The sequence below is a fragment of the Pseudophryne corroboree genome, chromosome 6 (genome assembly GCF_028390025.1).
Source record: "Pseudophryne corroboree isolate aPseCor3 chromosome 6, aPseCor3.hap2, whole genome shotgun sequence".
NCBI lineage: Eukaryota > Metazoa > Chordata > Amphibia > Anura > Myobatrachidae > Pseudophryne > Pseudophryne corroboree.
Window position 1 is genome coordinate 837840480 of NC_086449.1, and position 22534 is coordinate 837863013.

General features: G+C 50.7%; 1 protein-coding gene and 1 long non-coding RNA gene across 5 annotated transcripts in view; one reads left to right on the forward strand and one right to left on the reverse strand.

The window, feature by feature from the left end:
- Positions 1 to 797: 797 nt before the first annotated feature.
- Positions 798 to 20901, forward strand: LOC134933878 (uncharacterized). 2 transcript variants are annotated; one of them, XR_010179769.1, is made up of 4 exons: positions 798 to 904; positions 1252 to 1358; positions 5175 to 5347; positions 20817 to 20901. It is a non-coding gene; the product is annotated as an uncharacterized LOC134933878 (long non-coding RNA). The 2 variants fall into 2 exon arrangements; XR_010179768.1 differs by lacking the exon at positions 798 to 904 and having other exon boundaries at positions 932 to 1358.
- The window catches only part of LOC134933876 (solute carrier organic anion transporter family member 1C1-like), a 135103-nt gene continuing 129274 nt past the window's right edge, over positions 16706 to 22534 (reverse strand). For all 3 annotated transcript variants that reach the window (XM_063929417.1, XM_063929415.1, XM_063929416.1), the window contains exons 12-15: positions 20878 to 21062; positions 19557 to 19621; positions 19308 to 19425; positions 16706 to 17703 (exon numbers count right to left, since the gene is read on the reverse strand). In XM_063929417.1, coding sequence (XP_063785487.1) covers positions 17493 to 17703; positions 19308 to 19425; positions 19557 to 19621; positions 20878 to 21062 — 579 coding nt within the window. In that variant the 3' untranslated portion in view covers positions 16706 to 17492. The remainder of the gene's footprint in view (positions 17704 to 19307; positions 19426 to 19556; positions 19622 to 20877; positions 21063 to 22534) is intronic.

A 22534-nucleotide genomic window follows, 5' to 3' on the forward strand; every position in this document is an offset into this window, starting at 1 on the left:
TGTGCTGCTGTCACTGTGTCCATAAGGGGCTGTGCAGCTGTCACTGCGTCCATCTAAAGGGCTGTGCTGCTGTCACTGTGTCCATCTGAGGGGCTTTGCTGCTGTCACTGTGTCCATCTGAGGGGCTGTGCTGCTGTCACTGTGTCCATCTAAGGGGCTGTGCTGCTGTCACTGTGTCCATCTAAGGGGCTGTGCTGCTGTCACTGTGTCCATCTAAGGGGCAGTGCTGCTGTCACTGTGTCCATCTAAGGGGCTGTGCTGCTGTCACTGTGTCCATAAGGGGCTGTGCTGCTGTCACTGTGTCCATAAGGGGCTGTGCTGCTGTCACTGTGTCCATCTAAAGGGCTGTGCTGCTGTCACTGTGTCCATCTAAAGGGCTGTGCTGCTGTCACTGTGTTCATCTGAGGGGCTTTGCTGCTGTCACTGTGTCCATCTAAGGGGCTGTGCTGCTGTCACTGTGTCCATAAGGGGCTGTGCAGCTGTCACTGCGTCCATCTAAAGGGCTGTGTTGCTGTCACTGTGTCCATCTGAGGGGCTGTGCTGATGTCACTGTGTCCATCTGAGGAGCTGTGCTGCTGTCACTGTGTCCATCTGAGGGGCTGTGCTGCTGTCACTGTGTCCATCTGAGGGGCTGTGCTGCTGTCCAGGGGCGGAACTGTGGGAGGCAGTGGAGTCGGCTGCCGCCGGGCTCCTGACCACAAGGGGGCGCATCTCCTCCACTGTCTCCCGCAGCCTGAGAACTGCGCTGCTATTGTGGACGGAGGAGCAGTCACTGACACGGAAGCTGCCTCCTGTAGGGAGAGATGGCACTGGCTGCAGCTAGGGGGAGCTCCAGAGCACAGCTCCTCTTCTAGCCAGCCGAGGGAAGCTCTCTGCTCCGTCAGCCTGATGATGAAAGCCAAAGGTAGACACTGTGTGGGGGGTAGGGGAGAGGTGTATTTGGGGGGAAGCACTGTGTTTTGTGTGTGCTTGTTTTTAAGTGAGGTGTGTGTGTGTTTTTAATGAAAGTTGTGCATTCAAGTAAAAGGCATGTGTGTGAGTGATGTGTGTGTGTGTAAGTGAGAGACATGTGTATGTAAGTGAGAGGCATGTATGTGTGTGTAAGTGGGAGGCATGTGTATGTAAGAGAGACTTGTGTGTGTAAGTGAAAGAGACGTGTGTGTGTGTGTGTGTGTTTAAGTGAATGAGGCGTTTGTGTGTTTTTTATATATATATCTAGTGTTCACGCTAGGTGTCTGCACCTTTTTTTAGACAGATGAATCCCACCCTGCCCGTTTTTGTGCGCCCTACCAACCCGCCGTTTTCTGCCTGCCGTACCCCGCCACGCCGCCAGACCCAGCCGTGCGCCGCCGGACCCGGTAAGCACATGAGAGTCCCCCTGGGCTAAATTAACCTTGTAAGTATTTTGCAGCTGTAAACTTCAATCTCAGTGCTCCCTACCTGGTGCAGTGTGCCTGAGTGCTCTCTACCTGGTGCAGTGTGTCTCAGTGCTCTCTACCTGGTGCAGTGTGCCTCAGTGCTCTCTACCTGGTGCAGTGTGCCTCAGTGCTCTCTACCTGGTGCAGTGTGCCTCAGTGCTCTCTACCTGGTGCAGTGTGTCTCGGTGCTCTCTACCTGGTGCAGTGTGCCTCAGTGCTCTCTACCTGGTGCAGTGTGCCTCAGTGCTCTCTACCTGGTGCAGTGTGCCTCAGTGCTCTCTACCTGGTGCAGTGTGCCTCAGTGCTCTCTGACTGGTGCAGTGTGCCTCAGTGCTCTCTACCTGGTGCAGTGTGCCTCAGTGCTCTCTACCTGGTGCAGTGTGCCTCAGTGCTCTCTACCTGGTGCAGTGTACCTCAGTGCTCTCTGACTGGTGCAGTGTGCCTCAGTGCTCTCTACCTGGTGCAGTGTGCCTCAGTGCTCTCTACCTGGTGCAGTGTGTCTCAGTGCTCTCTACCTGGTGCAGTGTGCCTCAGTGCTCTCTACCTGGTGCAGTGTGCCTCAGTGCTCTCTACCTGGTGCAGTGTGCCTCAGTGCTCTCTACCTGGTGCAGTGTGCCTCAGTGCTCTCTACCTGGTGCAGTGTGCCTCAGTGCTCTCTACCTGGTGCAGTGTGCCTCAGTGCTCTCTACCTGGTGCAGTGTGCCTCAGTGCTCTCTACCTGGTGCAGTGTGCCTCAGTGCTCTGCCTGGCGCAATGTGTATAACGTGCTCTATCTGTCGCAGTGTGTAGGAGGTTCTATCTGGTGCAATGTGTATTAGGTGCACTACCGTGTGGTGTAATGTGAATTGCCACTATTATGAAACAACGCCGCTAGATTTTTGGAGCGCGCCTTCGGCGCGGACTGTCCATGTTTTGGCCCATAGGTATGGGAGCACCAAGCATTATAGTATGTACCTAAGTTTGCCCATCCCTCCCCGTGATCAGCACCCTGCCGTAAAAAAAATCCTACGGTGAACACTAATTATATCGGCACACCACTGCGCCAAAGCATCTCCATCGAGACCTGCTGGCGGGTGAGGGAGCACTGTAGGTGTACTATAATGGTATGCTGGTGTCTGTTTTATTGTAATAACTGACTTGGAGTGCGTCCACTTTGTATGTGTATCTATATTACTACTGGGAAAGGTACCTGAGCACGCTGCTACTGTTCACCCTGGGTGCCGGATAGCTACATATGGTATGTGTGTGTATGTGTATATGTAGGGGGGCACCAACATTTATCATGCCTCCGGGCGACTGGGACGAACTTACGCCACTGCTGCTGTCACTGTGTCCATCTAAGGGGCAGTGCTGCTGTCACTGTGTCCATCTAAGGGGCTGTGCTGCTGTCACTGTGTCCATAAGGGGCTGTGCTGCTGTCACTGTGTCCATAAGGGGCTGTGCTGCTGTCACTGTGTCCATCTGAGGAGCTGTGCTGATGTCACTGTATCCATCTGAGGGGCTGTGCTGATGTCACTGTATCCATCTGAGGGGCTGTGCTGATGTCACTGTATCCATCTGAGGGGCTGTGCTGCTGTCACTGTATCCATCTGAGGGGCTGTGCTGATGTCACTGTATCCATCTGAGGGGCTGTGCTGCTGTCACTGTATCCATCTGAGGGGCTGTGCTGCTGTCACTGTGTCCATCTGAGGGGCTGTGCTGCTGTCACTGTATCCATCTGAGGGGCTGTGCTGCTGTCACTGTATCCATCTGAGGGGCTGTGCTGCTGTCACTGTATCCATCTGAGGGGCTGTGCTGCTGTCACTGTGTCCATCTGAGGGGCTGTGCTGCTGTCACTGTATCCATCTGAGGAGCTGTGCTGCTGTCACTGTGTCCATCTGAGGGGCTGTGCTGCTGTCACTGTATCCATCTGAGGGGCTGTGCTGCTGTCACTGTATCCATCTGAGGGGCTGTGCTGCTGTCACTGTGTCCATCTGAGGGGCTGTGCTGCTGTCACTGTATCCATCTGAGGGGCTGTGCTGCTGTCACTGTATCCATCTGAGGGGCTGTGCTGCTGTCACTGTATCCATCTGAGGGGCTGTGCTGCTGTCACTGTATCCATCTGAGGGGCTGTGCTGCTGTCACTGTATCCATCTGAGGGGCTGTGCTGCTGTCACTGTATCCATCTGAGGGGCTGTGCTGATGTCACTGTATCCATCTGAGGGGCTGTGCTGCTGTCACTGTATCCATCTGAGGGGCTGTGCTGCTGTCACTGTGTCCATCTGAGGGGCTTTGCTGCTGTCACTGTGTCCATCTGAGGGGCTGTATCCAGTCCCCTGTTTAATTCCATCAGAGTAATGCTGCAGTGACTCCGCAGGCTCCACCCACTGTGGTCACAGTCTGACTCCATACTTGTTAGCAAAATAAGATAGGAAAAAAGGAAAAAATAAAACTAGTTGTATGTGTTTGTACTGCGCCCTGGTACGCTGTACCCCAGTACACTGCACCCCAGTGCGCTGCACCCCAGTATGCTGTACCCCAGTACGATGTACCCCAGTACACTGCACCCCAGTACACTGTACCCCAGTATGCTGCACCCCAGTACGTAGCACCCCAGTACTCTGCACCCCAGTACACTGTACCCCAGTATGCTGTACCCCAGTACACTGCACCCCAGTACACTGTACCCCAGTATGCAGCACCCCAGTATGCTGCACCCCAGTACGTAGCACCCCAGTACTCTGCACCCCAGTACGCTGTACCCCAGTATGCTGCATCCCAGTATGCTGCACCCCAGTTTGCTGTACCCCAGTATGCTGCACCCCAGTACGCTGTACCCCAGTATGCTTCACCCCAGTATGCAGCACCAAAGTATGCTGTACCCCAGTATGCCACACCCCAGTACACTGTACCCCAGTACACTGTACCCCATTACGGTGCACCCCAGTATGCGGCACCAAAGTATGCTGCACCCCAGTACGCTGTACCCCAGTATGCTACACCCCAGTATGCTGCACCCCAGTATGCTGCACCCCAGTATGCTGCACCCCAGTATGCTGTACCCCAGCATGCTGCACCAAAGTATGCTGCACCCCAGTACGCTGCACCCCAGTACGCTGTACCCCAGTATGCAGAACCCCAGTATGATGTACCCCAGTATGATGTACCCCAGTATGCAGCACCCCAGTACGCTGTACCCCAGTATGCTGTACCCCAGTATGCTGCACCCCAGTACACTGTACCCCAGTTTGCTGCACCAAGGTATGCTGCACCCCAGTACGCTGCACCCCAGTATGCTGTACCCCAGTATGCTACACCCCAGTACGCTGCACCCCAGTATGCTGCACCCCAGTATGCTGCACCCCAGTATGCTACAACCCAGTACGCTGCACCCCAGTACGCTGTACCTCAGTACGCTGTACCCCAGTAAGTTGTACCCCAGTTCGCTGCACCCCAGTGCGTTATACCCCAGTGCGGCTTTGTTCAAGGACACTTCCATCTTGCAGCACTTGTCATTTCTGCCATGCTGTGAGGCAACGTTTCATAGATGCGCTATATGCTGCCGCGTGTTTGTGCCGCTGCTCTGTCGCTTAGTGACCAGCTGTTGCTGCAGCCTGTAGCCTTCCTGGTATAGCATTACCCCCCCGGCAGGCTCAGCCTGGGAACAATAGGGAGAACCCCACGCCATGTCTCCCCTGAGAGCTCCAGGGCGGTTTATGGGCCCCCATGCATTGTCTTCTCTTACATTTCACCATTCTTTACTTCTGCACATTACAGAGCCTGTGCGGGACAGTGTGATCTGCGCTGTGCTATGGATCTGGCGCAGACTGGCGGCGGATTCATACTGTGACTACGGCGTGTATCATGAAAGAGACAGCGCGCCATGGAAGCTCAGATACGATGGGCGGCGGGATGTCCAGCATTTTGCGGCTGAAGTAACACAATTCTAGGTAAATATAACCCTCAGAATCACCCTATAACGCGCTCAGCGCGAGACCTGTACACTGTGCGGAGGATAAGAACGAGCTGGAGGATGTATTAGTTACTGTCCCTGCTGCGTTGTAGATTCCGCAACTGTAACAACCTGCACAACAGGTGCGACCTGCAGCCGGTGTCCTGTGCAATCTGTGGGCTCTTCCAGGGATAATGTGTCACAGGTCACCTTACAGAGGACGGTAGATCACAGTGCAGCCGGTGTCCTGTGCGATCTGTGGGCTCTCCCAGGGATAATGTGTCGCGGCTCACCTTACAGAGGACGGTAGATCGCAGCGCAGCGAGTGAACAAAACTAAGGGGGGGATTCAGACCTGATCTTAGATGTGATCAATTTAGCACAGCTACGATCAGCCATTCTGATATGCGGGGGGACGCCCAGCACAGGGATAGTCCGCCCCGCATGTCAGTCCGCCCCCCCTTCCCCGCACAAGTACAAAAGCATCACACAGCGGCGATGCTTTTGTACTGTAGGAGTAGCTCCCGACCAGCGCAGGTCCTGCACGCTGGCAGGAGCTACTCAACACTGCCCGGGTTGCAGCAGCTGCGAGTAACGATACACAGCCACCGCGGTCCGCCCCCCCACCCCCACCCCCAACGGTCCAGGCACGCCTGTGTTGCCCGGACCCCCACACTAAACGGCGTCCAAATGCGCCACCTCCCGCCCAGTGACCGCCTCTGCCTGTCAATCAGGTAGAGGCGATTGCAGGGCTAAGACAGCCGTTGGCTGTCTGGCATGCGCCGGCGCATGGCGCGCTGGTGCATGTGCACTTCAGACCTGATCGCTGCTGTCCGAACATACACAGCACCGATCAGGTCTGAATTAGTCCCTAATTCCAATGTCACTAAAGACACCCCCCCCCCCCCCTGCGATCTACACCCATCTTACAGTGTATAACAATCATCCTTTGTATCCTCTCACACTGCCCTCTAGTGGCTCGCTCTCTAATTACACCTCATCACAATCACTGCACCTTAGGAGACATTGGAGGTAATTCAGGGTTGATCGCAGCAGGAACTTTGGCCCTCATTCCAAGTTGTTCGCTCGTTAGTGGTTTTCGCAATGGAGTGATTTGTCGCAAACTGCGTATGCGCAATGTTCGCAGAGCGCATGCACTTAGTTATTTTACTCAAAAGTTAGGTATTTTACTCACGGCATAACGAGGATTTTTCATCGTTCTGGTGATCGGAGTGTGATTGACAGGAAGTGGGTGATTCTGGGCAGAAACTGGCCGTGTGTGCTGAAAAACGCTGCCGTTTCTGGGGAAAACGTGGGAGTGGCTGTAGAAACGGGGGAGTGTCTGGGGGCGAACGCTGGGTGTGTTTGTGACATCAAACCAGGAACGAAACTGACTGAACTGATCGCAATGGCAGAGTAAGTCCTGAGCTACTCCCGCTGCGATGATCCGGCTTGGAGCTGACGTCAGGAACCCTCCTCAACGGCTGGGCACACCTGTGTTTTTCCGGACAATCCTCGAAAATGGTGAGTTGCCGCCCAGTTCCGCCTTCTGCCTGTCAATCTTCTTGCGTTCACTGCTGCGAACGGCTTCTTCGTAAGGTCTGTCGCTCCGTTTGCGATGGCCGGCGACTGACGTGCCTGTGCATTGCCACTCGCACTCATGCGCAGTTCTAACCCATTCGCACAGCTGCAAAAAATTTCCAGCGTGCAAACAGGTCAAAATGACCCCCAAGGTTTTGCCCAACTGCTAACAAATTTGCTGCAGCGACCAACTCTGAATGAGGCCCTTTATTACTGATGAGTACGTGATACTTATCCCTTATTGTACAAGCACAGCCAAGGTCCTCCAATAAAGGGAGTCTGGCTGCATCACCTTAGAGGTCATGTCTGTATACCGATTGGTGGACTTGTTTTGTCCTAGGTCCCTCCCCCCAACAACCCTCCCTGGTAATATGTAACCATTGCTGCCAGGATCCATTCACCATCAATTTATACCAGAGATTCCCAAACCTTCTTGAATCAGGATAACAAAAATTCTGATAAATTTAGGGGAAAAAGTATTACATGAAGTGAATAAGTGAATAGTGCCTCCCTGTCATCACTATTATTATTATTATTATTATCCTTTATTTATATGGCGCCACAAGGGTTCCGCAGCGCCCAATTACAGAGTACATAAATAATCAAACAGGAAAACAGCAACTTACAGTTGATGACAGTATAGGACAAGTACGGGGTAATTAAACATAGTTACATCAGCAGATGACACTGGAATAAGTATCAGTTGGCAGAAGACTGCTGGAGTTGATGCAGTTGAAGATTATTAAAGTAACAAAGTATAAGCACATGAGGGAAGAGGGCCCTGCTCGTGAGAGCTTACATTCTAAAGGGGAGGGGTAGACAGACAGGGGTGACACAGATGGGGTACATGGAGAGTGTAGAACAGAGGGTTAGGATGAGATTTGGCTGGGTTTGGTGAAGAAGTGGGTTTTGAGAGCCCGTTTGAAGTTTTGTAGAGAGGTGGAGAGTCTGAGGGGGAGAGGTAGGGAATTCCAGAGAAGTGGTGCAGCACGTGAAAAATCTTGGAGGTAGGAGTGGGAGGAGGTAATCCGTAGGCAGGAGAGTCAGCGTGCATTAGCAGAGCGAAGAGGACGGGTGGGAGTGTAAAGGGAGATAAGGTCAGAGATGTAGGTGGGAGAGGAGTGGGTGAGGGCTTTGTAAGCGAGTGTGAGAAGCTTGTATTGGATTCTGAAAGGTAAGTGGAGCCAGTGAAGGTCTAGTAAGAGAGGAGAGGTGGACGTAGTGCGTTTGGTGAGGAAGATGAGCCGGGCAGCAGCATTGAGGATAGATTGGAGTGGAGAGAGGTATCTGTCAGGAATGCCAGTCAGGAGGAGATTACAGTAATCCAGTCTGGAGATGACCAGTGAGTGGATAAGAGTCTTAGTAGCATCCTGGGTCAGAAAGGGTCTGATCCTGGAAATATTTTTTAGATGAAAATGGCAGGTTTGTGAGAGGTGCTGAATGTGTGGTTTGAAGGAGAGGGAGGAGTCATGGATTACTCCAAGACAGCGTACTTGGGGGCTAGAGGAGATAGTAGTGCCATCAATAGATAATGAGATTGTAGGAGGTGAGGTTATCTGGGAGGGAGGGAAGATGATCAGCTCGGTCTTAGACAAGTTAAGTTTAAGAAAGCGCTGGGACATCCAGGAAGAGGTAGCAGAGAGACAGTTGGAGATACGAGTGAGGAGAGCAGGTAAGAGGTCTGGAGAGGAAAGATAGATTTGGGTGTCATCAGCATAGAGATGATATTGGAAACCAAAATAACTAATGAGCTTACCTAGTGAGGACGTACAGAGAGAGAAGAGAAGAGGACCAAGGACAGAACCTTGGGGTACCCCTACAGTTATTGGAAGTGAGGGGGAGGTGGAGTCATGAGAGGAGACAGAGAAAGAACGGTCAGAAAGGTAGGAAGACAGCCAAGAGAGGGCAGTGTAACGCAGACCAATGGAGTGAAGGATTTGCAGTAGGAGAGGATGGTCCACAGTGTCAAAAGCAGCAGAGAGATCAAGTAGAATAAGTAGAGAGTAGTGTCCCTTAGATTTAGCAGCATGGAGGTCATTGCATACTTTTGTAAGGGCAGTTTCAGTGGAGTGGAGAGGACGGAAGCCAGACTGGAATGGGTCAAGCAGTGAGTGTGAGGAAAGAAAGGAAGTAAGGCGGTTGTAGACAATATGCTCAAGGAGTTTGGAGGCAAAAGGGAGGAGAGAGATGGGTCGGTAGTTGGAGAGAGTGTTTGGATCAAGAGTAGGTTTTTTAAGAATAGGAGAGATGAGTGCATGCTTGAAGGCAGAGGGGACAGTGCCTGATGAGAGGGATAGATTGAGAAGGTGGGAAAGATGGGAACAAGCAGAAGGAGAGAGGTAGCGGAGGAGGCGGGAGGGGATAGGGTCAAGTGGGGAGGTGGTGAGGGGACAGGAACGAATGAGGGCCATGACTTCCTCTCCAGATGCATGGGAGAAAGATGTCAGAGTAGGTGCGAGGGATGGTGAGGGTTGGTAAGGGATGGGAGAAAGCTGGTTACTGATGGTCTGGTGTGATGTGATGTCCTGATGTATGGGGTCAATTTTGGATGTGAAGTAGGTGGCAAAGTCAAGAGCAGAGAGTGAGGAAGGGCGACGAGGTGGAGGTGGGCAGAGGAGTGAGTTGAGAGTGGCAAAGAGGCGCCGGGGGTTGGAAGACTGGGAGGAGATGAGGTTCTTGAAGTATGACTGTTTAGCAAGAGAAAGGGCAGCACTGAAGGATGAGAGCATAAGTTTGAAATGGAGGAAGTCTGCCTTAGAGCGTGATTTCCTCCAGTGTCGCTCAGCAGTACGTGAGCATTTTTGCAGATATCTGGTGCATTTGGTGTGCCAGGGTTGAGGTGTTAATCTGCGAGGGTGAATAGTGGTTGGTGGAGCAACAGAGTCAAGAGCAGAAGTGAGGGATGCGTTGTATGTGGAAGTGGCTTGTTCAGGGCATGAGAGAGAGAATAGGAGAGAGAAGTGAGTCACAGGGAGGAAAGAAATGTGGTGTCAATAGCCTCAATGTTACGCTTAGTGATGGTAGCCTTAGGAGGGAGAGATGGGGAAGTCGAGAGAGATAGGTTAAAGGAGAGCAGGTGGTGGTCAGAGAGGGGAAATGGGGAGTTGGAAAAATCAGAAATATCACAGCGGTGAGTGAAGACCAGATCCAGTGAGCTCCCATTCACATGGGAGGGTGAGGAGGTCCACTGGGAGAGACCAAGTGAGGAGGTGAGGTTAAGGAGTTTAGAGGCCGGGGATTGTGTGGGGATGTCAATAGGGATGTTGAAATCGCCTAGGATAATGGAGGGAATGTCAGAAGAGAGGAGGCCAGGAAGCAAAGTTGTCGATTAATTTGGAAGCAGCGCCAAGGGCGGTAAATGACAGCTACTCTAAGATGGACTGGTTGGAAGAGGCGTATGGCGTGGACCTCATATGTAGAGAATGTAAGGTATGGTTCTGGTGGTATGAGTTGGTAGGAGTAACTAGAAGGTAAAAGGACCCCAACACCACCCCCATGGCGACCCCCAGGTCGGGGTGCGTATGTGAATGTGAGGCCCCCAGCAGAGAGAGCAGCAGGAGAAGTAGTGTCAGAGGGGGTAATCCAGGTGTCAGTAATAGCTAGTAGGTGTAGGGAGTTGGAAATGAAAAGGTCATGAGTGGGAACCAGTTTGTTACAAACAGATCTGGCTTTCCAGAGGGCACAGGATAGAGGGTGTGAGTTTGTGGGAGAGATGTGAATGAGATTATCAGGGATGCTGTAGCGGTGAGGTGAGAGTAACGTTGAGGGCAGGGATGATGAGAGAGTAGTGATGGTACGGGTGCCTGAGCTAGGCGGGGAAACTGCAGGAGGTGGGCAGGGAGGGAGGTCAGTGTGATGTGGATGGGGGTGTGGAGAGGTGACAGGGAAGGGAGAGAGGGAGCAGGGTTGAGTTGTGGGGTAGCAGGACCATGGGGCAGAGGTAAATGAAAGTGGGGTAACAGGAAAGGAGGGGGAAGGAAACAGAGGGATGGAGGGGAAACAGAGGAGGAGGTGTAGGAGACTAGGGTGGAAGGATAAATATACACTAGGGGCAGTTATGTGGTGGTGCACAGTTGTGATTCTGATTGTCCATGTTGTATGATTGGCAGCCACCAGCACTGATTTTTCCTGTCACTTTGACTATAAATAACTTGATTGGGTCCTGGACCACCTACCTGAGGCACCCACGCCTATGCACACAGTACAGGAACCAATGGTCTATGTGCTCTCCATGACAGTCAGGACACGTGGGATAGTTGGGTGGTGCACTTTAAGTCAGTCACCAGGCTGCACCTCAATGTCCCAGGCTTCTGTAGGTGATCGACAGTAGGTGGCTGTTCAAAGTCCAGTATATGTAGTACAGATACAGCAGGAGTGGTCTTGTAGCACTGCACCATTACTAATGACACCGTGTACCGTTACTAGTGACAACATGTACTGTTAGTAGTGACACCATGTACTGTTACTAGTGATACCATGTGCCATTACTAGTGACACCGTGTACCATTGCTAGTGACACCGTGTACCATTGTTAGTGACACCGTGTACCATTGCTATTGACACCGTGTACCATTGCTAGTGACACCGTGTACCATTGCTAGTGACACCGTGTACCGTTAGTAGTGACACTGTATATCGTTACTAGTGACACTGTATATCGTTACTAGTGACACCGAGTACCGTTATTAGTGACACAGTGTACTATTACTAGTGACACTGTGTACCGTCACTAGTGACACTGAGTACCGTTACTAGTGACACATTGTACTATTACTAGTGACACTGTGTACCGTTACTAGTGACATCGTGTACTATTACTAGTGACACGGGTACCGTTACTACTGACACCGTGTACCGTCACTAGTGACACCATGTACCGTTACTAGTGACACCATGTACCGTTATTAGTGACACGAGTACCGTTACTAGTGACACCGTGTACCGTTACTAGTGACATAGTGTACCGTTACTAGTGACACTGTATACCGTTAGTAGTGACACTGTATACCGTTACTAGTGGCACCATGTACCTTTATAAGTGACACCATGTATCATTACTAGTGAAACCAAGTACCGTTACTAGTGACACCGAGTACCATTACTAGTGACACCGTGTACCGTTACTAGTGACACAGGGTACTGTTACTAGTGACACCATGTATCATTACTAGTGACACGTGTACCATTACTAGTGACACCATGTCCTGTTACTAGTGACACCATGTCCTGTTACTAGTGACACGATGTACCGTTATTAGTGACACCATGTACCCTTACTAGTGACACAGAGTACCGTTACTAGTGATACAGTGTACCGTTATTAGTGACACTGTATACCGTGACGCTGTGTACCATTACTCGTGACACTGTATAACGTTACTAGTGACACCGTGTACTGTTACTAGTGACACGAGTACCGTTACTAGTGACATCATGTACTATTACTAGTGACACCATGTACCGTTACTAGTGACACCATGTACCCTTACTAGTGACACAAGTACCATTACTAGTGACACCGAGTACCGATACTAGTGACACCGAGTACCGTTACTAGTGACACGTGTACCATTACTATTGACACCATGTACCGATACTAATACCATGTACAGTTACTGGTGACACCGTGTAGTTATTAGTGACACCATATACCGTTACTAGTGACACGTGTACCGTTACTAGTGACACCATGTACCATTACTAGTGACACCATGTACCATTAATAGTGACACAGAGTACCGTTACTAGTGACACCATGTACCATTACTAGTGACACATGTACCGTTACTACTAGTGACACCATGTCCTGTTACTAATGACACCATGTACTGTTACTGGTGACACCGTGTACCATTACTAGTGACACGTGTACCCCTACTAGTGACAACATATACCGTTACTAGTGACATGTGTACCATTACTAGTGACACCGTGTACCGTTATTAGTGACACTGTACACCGTTACTAGTGACACCGTGTACCGTTACTAGTGACACCGTGTACTGTTACTAGTGACACGAGTACCGTTACTAGTGACAATGTGTACTGTTACTAGTGACACCGTGTACCATTACTAGTGATACAGTGTACCATTACTAGTGACACCGTGTACGTTACTCGTGACACCGTGTACTGTTACTAGTTACACTGAGTACCATTACTAGTGACACAGTGTAGTGTTACTAATGACACCAAGTACCGTTACTAGCGACACCGTGTACCGTTACTAGTGACACCATATACCGTTACTAGTGACACCATGTACCATTACTAGTGACATTGTGTACTGTTACTAGTGACACGTGTACCATTACTAGTGTCACTGTATACCGTCACTAGTGACAACATGTACCTTTACAAGTGACACCATGTATCATTAGTTACTAGTGAAACCGAGTACCGTTTCTAGCGACACCATGTACCGTTACTAGTGACACCATGTACCGTTACTAGTGACACCATGTACCGTTACTAGTGACACGTGTACTGTTACTAGTGACACCATGTTCTGTTACTAGTGACACCATGTACCGTTACTAGTGACACCATGTACCGTTACTAGTGACACCATGTACCGTTACTAGTGACACCATGTACCGTTACTAGTGACACGTGTACTGTTACTAGTGACACCATGTTCTGTTACTAGTGACACCATGTACCCTTACTAGTGACACCATGTACCGTTACTAGTGACACGTGTACCATTACTAGTGTCACTGTATACCGTCACTAGTGACAACATGTACCTTTACAAGTGACACCATGTATCATTAGTTACTAGTGAAACCGAGTACCGTTTCTAGCGACACCATGTACCGTTACTAGTGACACCATGTACCGTTACTAGTGACACCATGTACCGTTACTAGTGACACCATGTACCGTTACTAGTGACACATGTACTGTTACTAGTGACACCATGTTCTGTTACTAGTGACACCATGTACCCTTACTAGTGACACTATGTACCATTACTAGTGACACGAGTACCATTACTTACTAGTGACACCGACTACCATTACTAGTGACACCGAGCACCGTTAGTAGTGACACTGTGTACCGTTACTAGTGACACGTGTACCATTACTATTGACACCATGTACCATTACTAATACCATGTACTGTTACTGGTGACACTGTGTACCGTTACTAGTGACACGTGTACCGCTACCAGTGACACCATATACCGTTATTAGTGACACCGTCTACCGTTACTAGTGACACCGTGTATCATTACTTGTGGCAGGGCCGAAACTAGGATTTTTGTCACCCGAGGCAAGGCAGTAATTTGGCGCCCGCCCCCCAAAACAAACACCCACCCCCCCACAAATAAAACCTTGTCAGATTTTAAAAAAAAGGGGCATACTATTGGACAATATTCCCCTATGTGCCTCAAATGCCCTATGTGTCACATGCACCTCCAACTACATGCTCCCCTGTGTGTCCCCATACTGCACTATGGTGGTCATTCCGAGGTGACCGCTCACTAGCAGTTTTTAGCAGCCGTGCTAACGCATTGCCGCCGCCCACTGGGAGTGTCTTTACGCTTTGCAGAAGTGCGTACGCCTGTGCAGCAGAGCGCCTGCAAAAACATTTTGTCCAAAACAAGACCAGGCCTGGACTTACTCTTCGTGCGCGCTGATTATAACGATGGAGGGACGGCTTTTGACGTCACACACCCGCTCAGCGTTTGCCCAGCCACGCCTGCATTTTCCCTGGCACGCCTGCGTTTTTCTAAGCACTCCCTGAAAATGGTCAGTTACCACCCAGAAACGCCCACTTCATGTCAATCATCCTGCGTTGTGTCGTGCGACTGGAATCTTTGCTAGAACCTGTGCAAAACCACAAAGAACTTTGTACCCGTACGTCGCGCATGCGCATTGCGGTGCATAGAAAATGCCAATTTTTTTTTTGCCTGATCGCTGCGCTGTGAACAACGGCAGCTAGCGATCAACTCGGAATGACCCCTATATCATAACACTTCATCACTGCTCTACATTCCCCTATCCACTGCACTATATAGATATACTACATCCCCTACACGCTGAACTACATCACTACACTACATGACCTTATACACTACACTACACACCCTATATACTACACCAAATCCCCCCATCTGAGAGCACAGTGCCCACAATAAAGTTTGCCTTTAAACTCACCACAAAGCTGATGTAGTGACACTCGGTGAGAGCTGGAGGTTGTCCAGGCTCTAAGTTTCCACTGTCAAGTGCACAGCGTCAGCTAAACAAAGTGAACCTTTGATTTCTGTAACATCGGTGACTGCACCTGTTACATACCTCCCAACTTTAGCCACTTGCAAAGAGGGACACACGTGCGGCGAAGCCGCGCGCGCTCCCGAAAAAGGGGCGTGGCCTATGGGGAAGGGGCGTGGCCTCACGGGAGGACCGCGATCGCGAGCCACGCCCCCGATTTCGTCATTGAGGGGGCATGCCCAGCGCTCCGTGAGCTGCTGGCATGCCCTCTCTCCCTCTGTCTGGACTGAATAGACGCTGCGCGCATGCGCACAGCGTCTATTCACCGCTGCTCTGCTAAGCAGAGCAGCGCGTGCAGGAGCCTCCCAACTGCCCCCCCCACCGCGGGACACTGCGGCCCGCGGGTGGGACAGCGGGACAGTCCCCAAAAAACGGGACTGTCCCGCGAAAATCGGGACAGTTGGGAGGTATGCTGTTAGCAAGCATAAGCCCTGGGCAGTGTGGTGTAGCCTGCAGCTTGTTATCGGTTGGTGCTGGGCAGGCAGCCGGGATCATAGCCTGCTGAAAAACACAGCACCAACAGCTCGCTTCTATAGCTTGTACAGTGCACTGCACGCTAGTCGCAGCACTGCACGGCAAAGACGAGAGTTTAAGACAGTAGCCGACATAGGAGAGATCCCAGGTACTGAAGCTCACCCGCACAGCGTCGGAGGCAGCTACAGCCAGACAGGTGGATCAGAGAGACTGCCCCGTCAGCCGTCTGCTATCTCACTGGGGCAGCACAACACTGCCGGTAAAAAAACAAAACTAAAAACCCTGCTCCTCTGTAACTCCTCAGCGCCCCCTCAAATCCTGCACCCAGGGCGTATGCCCCCTTAGCCCCCCCTAGTTACGGCCCTGCTAGTGAAATCGAGTACCGTTACTAGTGACACAGAATACCATTACTAGTGACATCGAATATCGTTACTAGTGAAACCGAGTACCCTTACTAGTGACACCATGTCCTGTCCTGTTACTAGTGACACCATGTACCCTTACTAGTGACACCGAGTACCGTCACTAGTGACACCGAGTACCGTTACTAGTGACACCATCTCCTGTTACTAGTGACACCATGTACCCTTACTAGTGACAGCAAGTACCGTTACTAGTGACACCATGTACTTTTTACTAGTGACACCATGTACCTTTAGTAGTGACACATGTACCGTTACTAGTGATACGTGTACCATTACTAGTGATACGTGTACCGTTACTAGTGACACCATGTACCATTACTAATGACACCATGTACTGTTACTGGTGACACCGTGTACCGTTACTAGTGACACGTGTACCGATACGAGTGACACCATATACCGTTACTAGTGACACCACTTCGTTGCAGCTTTGTGACAAACATTACGTGCCAACTTTGATAAAGCTGCAGGATTATGTCAGCAAAAGATTTGGGCTGCACTACCCTAACCCGGATGGCTTTGGACTAGTGTGGATCATTTATTCTACCCGGAATTATCATTTACAACCACCTTTTGGGAGTACCGGCACTTTGAACCATTTGAACTTAGCCAGTGGAGCGGTTTTATTGAAGATGAAGCAGGTACAGCCGTACTCACTGTTATACACACTGGTAGATGAAGTGGAGGTTACGTGCAGCCAGATGTCATGCAGCTCACCAGGCGGGGGACATTTAATGTGATAACATATTTGAGATACAATTTGCAGCGGCATTTTAGACGTAACTAAAAGTGGCGGACGCTCAGCTGCAGAGACCGCAGCGCAGATGCCCAAGAGATGTCACAGCTCAGTGTGATGTCCTGCCGTATATCTGTGGCCGCGTGTACACATCAGCGCTACTAGCCCTATTCACTGAGACATTACAGTATCGCCGCTGCTTGGGAACCTTCTGTGGCTGCTCTGTTATCTATGATATAAATGGATGTATAAGGGACTGGTAGTATGCCATCATATGACAGGTGCCTCATGCCTCACCGGTAACGAGGTTATTCCCTTCTCGGAGATTAACCCTGGGCGCAAAATGCCAGAATAACATGGAAAATTACATTTGTGCCAATGACATTATATGATGTGCTCCCTTGTACGTCTCCCCAAAGATTTCCGCCAGCCGCCATTACGGACGCACTGCGCAGTCTGGGACTATTTATTGAGTCAGAGAGATTCACTGTAATAGCGTCTGGTCAGAGAGTATATTATTCAGCTACCAGCTTGTGACTCAATATAATTATAGCACAGGAATATTACTATCCACCCACCGGCGAGACGCGTCATACAATGATTACATATACACATAACAGTCACAGCACTCAGCACGTGTCACGCTGCGCTAAATGAACGTTTCTTTCTCTATTTCTATGGCGGCAGTGTCCTCTTTGGTGGCATCGTCTGGGCGCACTTCTTTCTTTGTGGCGTCTGATCGCAGCACCCCGTTTTCCGGTGATTTCACAGAAAGCCGTTTCTTCACCATAAATATAAACCAGATGAATAAAATAAATGACGGTGCCCGGATCCCGGTGGCTAGGCCCAGGAAGGTGTTTCTGGGGAGAGGAATACACAGAGATACAGATTAGTCCTAGCTCTTACCCGCTAACCAAGGCAAACGCCGGTCATTTCCTGCGAACAGTGTCTCCGCGCATGTGTGCGTGTAAATGGGATCACCTACGCACATGGGTGCGGCAAGTCTCAACCTGGTGTCGCAACTGAGCGGTTTCTGGTAGACTGCCCATGCACAGCGGCTGCAGTGCGTATGCACCAAGGTACCGTTGCGATGGCGCTCGCAGCGAGTAAACAGTGGCAAAGTGATTGACAGGTGGAGACCGTTAGGGTAGGTAACGGGGATTGTCTGCAATATGGCGGCATGTTGTGACCATTTTTGGGGCTTGTCTCTGCGTGCGACTGTGATACTTGTACGCATAAAACATGACGCCAGCGTCACAGCTCACACAGCCATTCTGCGCGCCCAATAAGGCACTGCGTGATATTTGCGACGGAGTATACAGTGGCTGAGACTGTTGCAATGGCTTCACTGGGTGTCTCTTCACTTCTGGGCGGCTGCTGCCATTGCGATGCCTTGCTGCCGTGTCGCCTGTGAAAAACCGCCCTGTGGCGGTAAAAGATGCCCACCGATCCGATTGCAGCGATGCGTATGCATTCACAGAATTATAATCCATACGCAGAAACAGAGTAACATATGACAGTTGCAGTTGACCCACGCCTACTCAGAGTAACGCAGATGCAGTCGCACCGCCGCCATGTTTTTAATTGCAAGCGATTGTAGCTGACGTCAGAAACACCTCTGAAAGGCATCCATGACACCCGCATTTTCCCAACCACTCCCCACAAACGCCATGTAACCTCCCACAAATGGTCACTTCCTGTCACTCAATTTGTGATCGCATCTCACTGACCCTGCGAACGCACGGCAATTGCAATGCAGTCATCGCACAAGCGCAATGCATTCGCAGCGCCTGCGCAGTCTGACGATAATCGCCCGATTTGCCATTTTGCAATTTAGTGATCCATGTTGTATTAGGCTCTTGGTCACTATAATTATCATTTCTTATCATCACTTATCACCTGAATGTCACAATGACACGGAATAGGAACATGTCATTGCGACAGGTAAAGGTGATCGCAGTCATTCTGTATTCGGCTCAGGACCCCGGCCGCGCTACTGGGAAGTACAATCTAGCAGAATGCAGACCACGGGCTAGCTGCCAGGACAGGGCTCCGGAAAATCTGACCGTAACTTTCACCTTAGGTTGAAGATAAGCTTAATATTTGCCGGTATCCCCTTGTATTTTTGTTGGATATACTGCATTTATTTTTTTTGACAAATATGCCCCATAGTGTCCTGTGCCACCCTGCGCTATGTGCCCCCTCTCTGCCCCCCGTCTCCAGAGTACACAGTGCGCCATTAGGCTATTCCATAGTTCTCAGCATGTATGATTTACCGATCGGGGTAGAAGGGGCTACACAGGCCACATTATACAGTGGGCTTGCCTCCTCTGGGGGTCATTCTGGTAGAGCTGGGCCGCCTTGTCACCCCAAAAATGTGGTGTGACCCTGCAGCTGGTACTTTGTTTCCACTATAGCGCCATCTATCAGCCGGTGTATCGCTCGCTTCCAGGACGCCACTTACCTAAAGGAGGTGGCGTCATACATCCGACAGGCCCCTCGCCCGCCACATAATTTGGTCCCCCATTTCAGGCATGTTCTATCTATGAGAGCACCAAAGTAGATGGGGGCTGGAATTCCAGCTGCAAAATAAAGACAGAAGGATTACCAGTGTATACAAAGGTCAGTGAGGTTCAGGGGCAGGGGGCAGGGGGGAGGTCCCTATAATAACCAGTTACCACCTATAGCGGTGCCTGGCGGTTCTCACACTCACCTAGCATTCTCACCAGTAACATATAGACCCCCACTGCCAGGGCTTTCAGGTCTGGAGTAACGATCCTGCAGCACAAAGATGAAGAGGTTTCATATATAATGTGTACAGTATGTTTATATATATATATCATACTTGCCTACCCTCCCGGAATGGCCGGGAGGCTCCCGAAAATCGGGTGGCAAGCCTTCCGCTTTCCCTGCAGCCTCTCTACACCCCTCCTCGGCCGCCCGCTGCAGAGAACAAGTGGGTGGTCCGAGGGGGTCCAATGACGCGATTTGTGCTGAATCACGTCATCGTAGCTCCGCCCCCCGCTATACAGTGCCTATTTTCTCGGCACTGCATAGCGGGGGGCAGAGCCACGATGATGCGATCCTTATACCACGCCCCCGTACTGCCCTCTTCCCTGTCAGTCACGCCCCAGGACCGCCCATCTTGCTGCTGGCCATGCCCCCATGCACCTACAACGCTGCCTCCTCCCAGAGGAGGGGGCAGCAAAGTAGGTAGGTGTTCTGTTTTGCACAGTTCATTACAATGTGCTGCTGTACATGTTGCAGGTGGTTAAAGATTTGTGTTACAGAATCTAATAGGCCCTACTAGTACACACTGGACGATAATACTGAAAGATATGAACGATCTCATCCATATTTCTATGCACTGCTATGGAGTCGGGTGACAGGGGGAGTGAAGAAACTTCACTCCCCCCCTCACTGCCCCCCGCCGCCGGGTTGCCCGTCGGCCGTATCCGCCGTCAGGCAGCTCGGCGGCAGTTCGCAAAGTGTGTAGGGCCCATTACTCCTTGATTCGTCTGCCACTAAAATGCAGCATTAACTGGGAAGCCGGCACTAGGTCTAAGGGACACAACGTTGTAACTATTACTAAACCATTGCAGCTAAGCAGATATACATAGTACACGGCCACACACTACATAGATCTGCTTAGCTGCAATGGTTGACAACTAACAGTTACACCTCGCTTCATATACAACAGTTGGAATTACCATGCTTTCCTATGCAAGCGCTAATAGCGCCATGTGTTGTGTGTCTGACTGTAGTGTATGAGGTTGGGAGTTTGAGTCCCGGGTGTAGCATGTAGAATTGTCTGTTTTAAGTAAAGTGTGATGTAACTGAAAGACAAAGTGCACAGAAATCACATTATTACTCACAAGTTATATGTATGAATAAATCCAATGCTTGATGTGTTCTGAAAGTGTACAGTGTATGTGTGAGGAATTATATAACATATATAGCGTATGATCCGCAGGAAGCATCAGAACCCAGGAACACAGATGGGACATTCCTGCTCCAGGCAGGAGGACACTCACCAGAGGACGAGGACGTACGCTGCAGATCCTCCTACTGCGTACACCACTGTAGTGACGACCTGCGAGATGATGTAGTACAGGAACATTCTGTCACAGCTCTCACTCCTGGGACACGTTCCCAGCCTGGCCGAGGCATTTGTGGATGGGACCCCTATATGCCCCAGGCAAGAACAGTTCTGAAAAACCTGCCATGACATAACACAAAGATATATATATATATATATATATATATATATATATATATACAGAGAGAGAGATAAAACATAAAGCAGATACATGATACATGTAATAGATATACCACTCTTGTGTATGCGGTCACGCTCTGATATACCCACGCCTTTGTATGCATTGTGACACGCGTGACCACCCACGGCCTGCGTATATCAGACAGTGATTGCAGACACTATCTATCGGATAAAATGGCCCCTGTTGTGATAAAATACAGAATAAGAGGAAGAATAGATCAGATAACGCTGTTTAATGGGAATTATTTGTAATGAGTAAATATGTAACTGGATAACAGTCATAGGTGCGCCCACAGGTGGTGCCTGGTGCACACAGACACCCCCTAATGTCCGGCACCCCCCGCACTCCTGTTGCTGCTGACGCCGATTCTCGTCTCAGTCTGACGCTGAACTTGAATGGAGGAGAGCGCTGTGCGCGTCTCTCCTGCCCCTCACTGTGTGTCCCCGTCTCCGGCAGTCATTTACAATGTCTCTCGGCTGTCAGCCAATCAGAGCTTGCAGACCGGTTCTTGATTGGCTCACAAGCCGGTGCCATATTTCAAATGGCCGCCGGAGACAGCCAGGACTCAGTGAAGTGAGGCACAGGAGAGACGCGCGCTGTGCTCTCCTCCACTCAGCGGCAGAGACGGAAATCGGCGGCACTGGCAACAGGGGAGGGTTAGCACAAATGGGGGCATATGTATTTGGCACCGCTGGGGGCAAGTGTGTATCTGGCACCACTGGGGGCAAGTGTGTATCTGGATATCGCTGGGGGCAAGTGTGTATCTGGATATCGCTGGGGGCAAGTGTGTATCTGGATACCGCTGGGGGCAAGTGTGTATCTGGATACCGCTGGGGGCAAGTGTGTATCTGGATACCGCTGGGGGCAAGTGTGTATCTGGATACCGCTGGGGGCAAGTGTGTATCTGGATACCGCTGGGGGCAAGTGTGCATTTGGATACAGCTGGGGGCAAGTGTGTATCTGGATACCGCTGGGGGCAAGTGTGTATCTGGATACCGCTGGGGGCAAGTGTGTATCTGGATACCGCTGGGGGCAAGTGTGCATTTGGATACAGCTGGGGGCAAGTGTGTATCTGGATACCGCTAGGGGCAAGTGTGTATCTGGATACCGCTGGGGGCAAGTGTGTATCTGGATATCTGGATACCGCTGGGGGCAAGTGTGCATCTGGATACCGCTGGGGGCAAGTGTGCATCTGGATACCGCTGGGGGCAAGTGTGCATCTGGATACCGCTGGGGGCAAGTGTGTATCTGGATACCGCTGGGGGCAAGTGTGTATCTGGATACCAAGTTAGGGAAAAGTAGATACTGGCGCCGGCTGTTTCTCAAAATAAAGAACGAAAACAATTATAACAATTTAAAAAATCTCATATTTAATTAAATCTAAGAAATATGTAAATAGCACATGAATAAA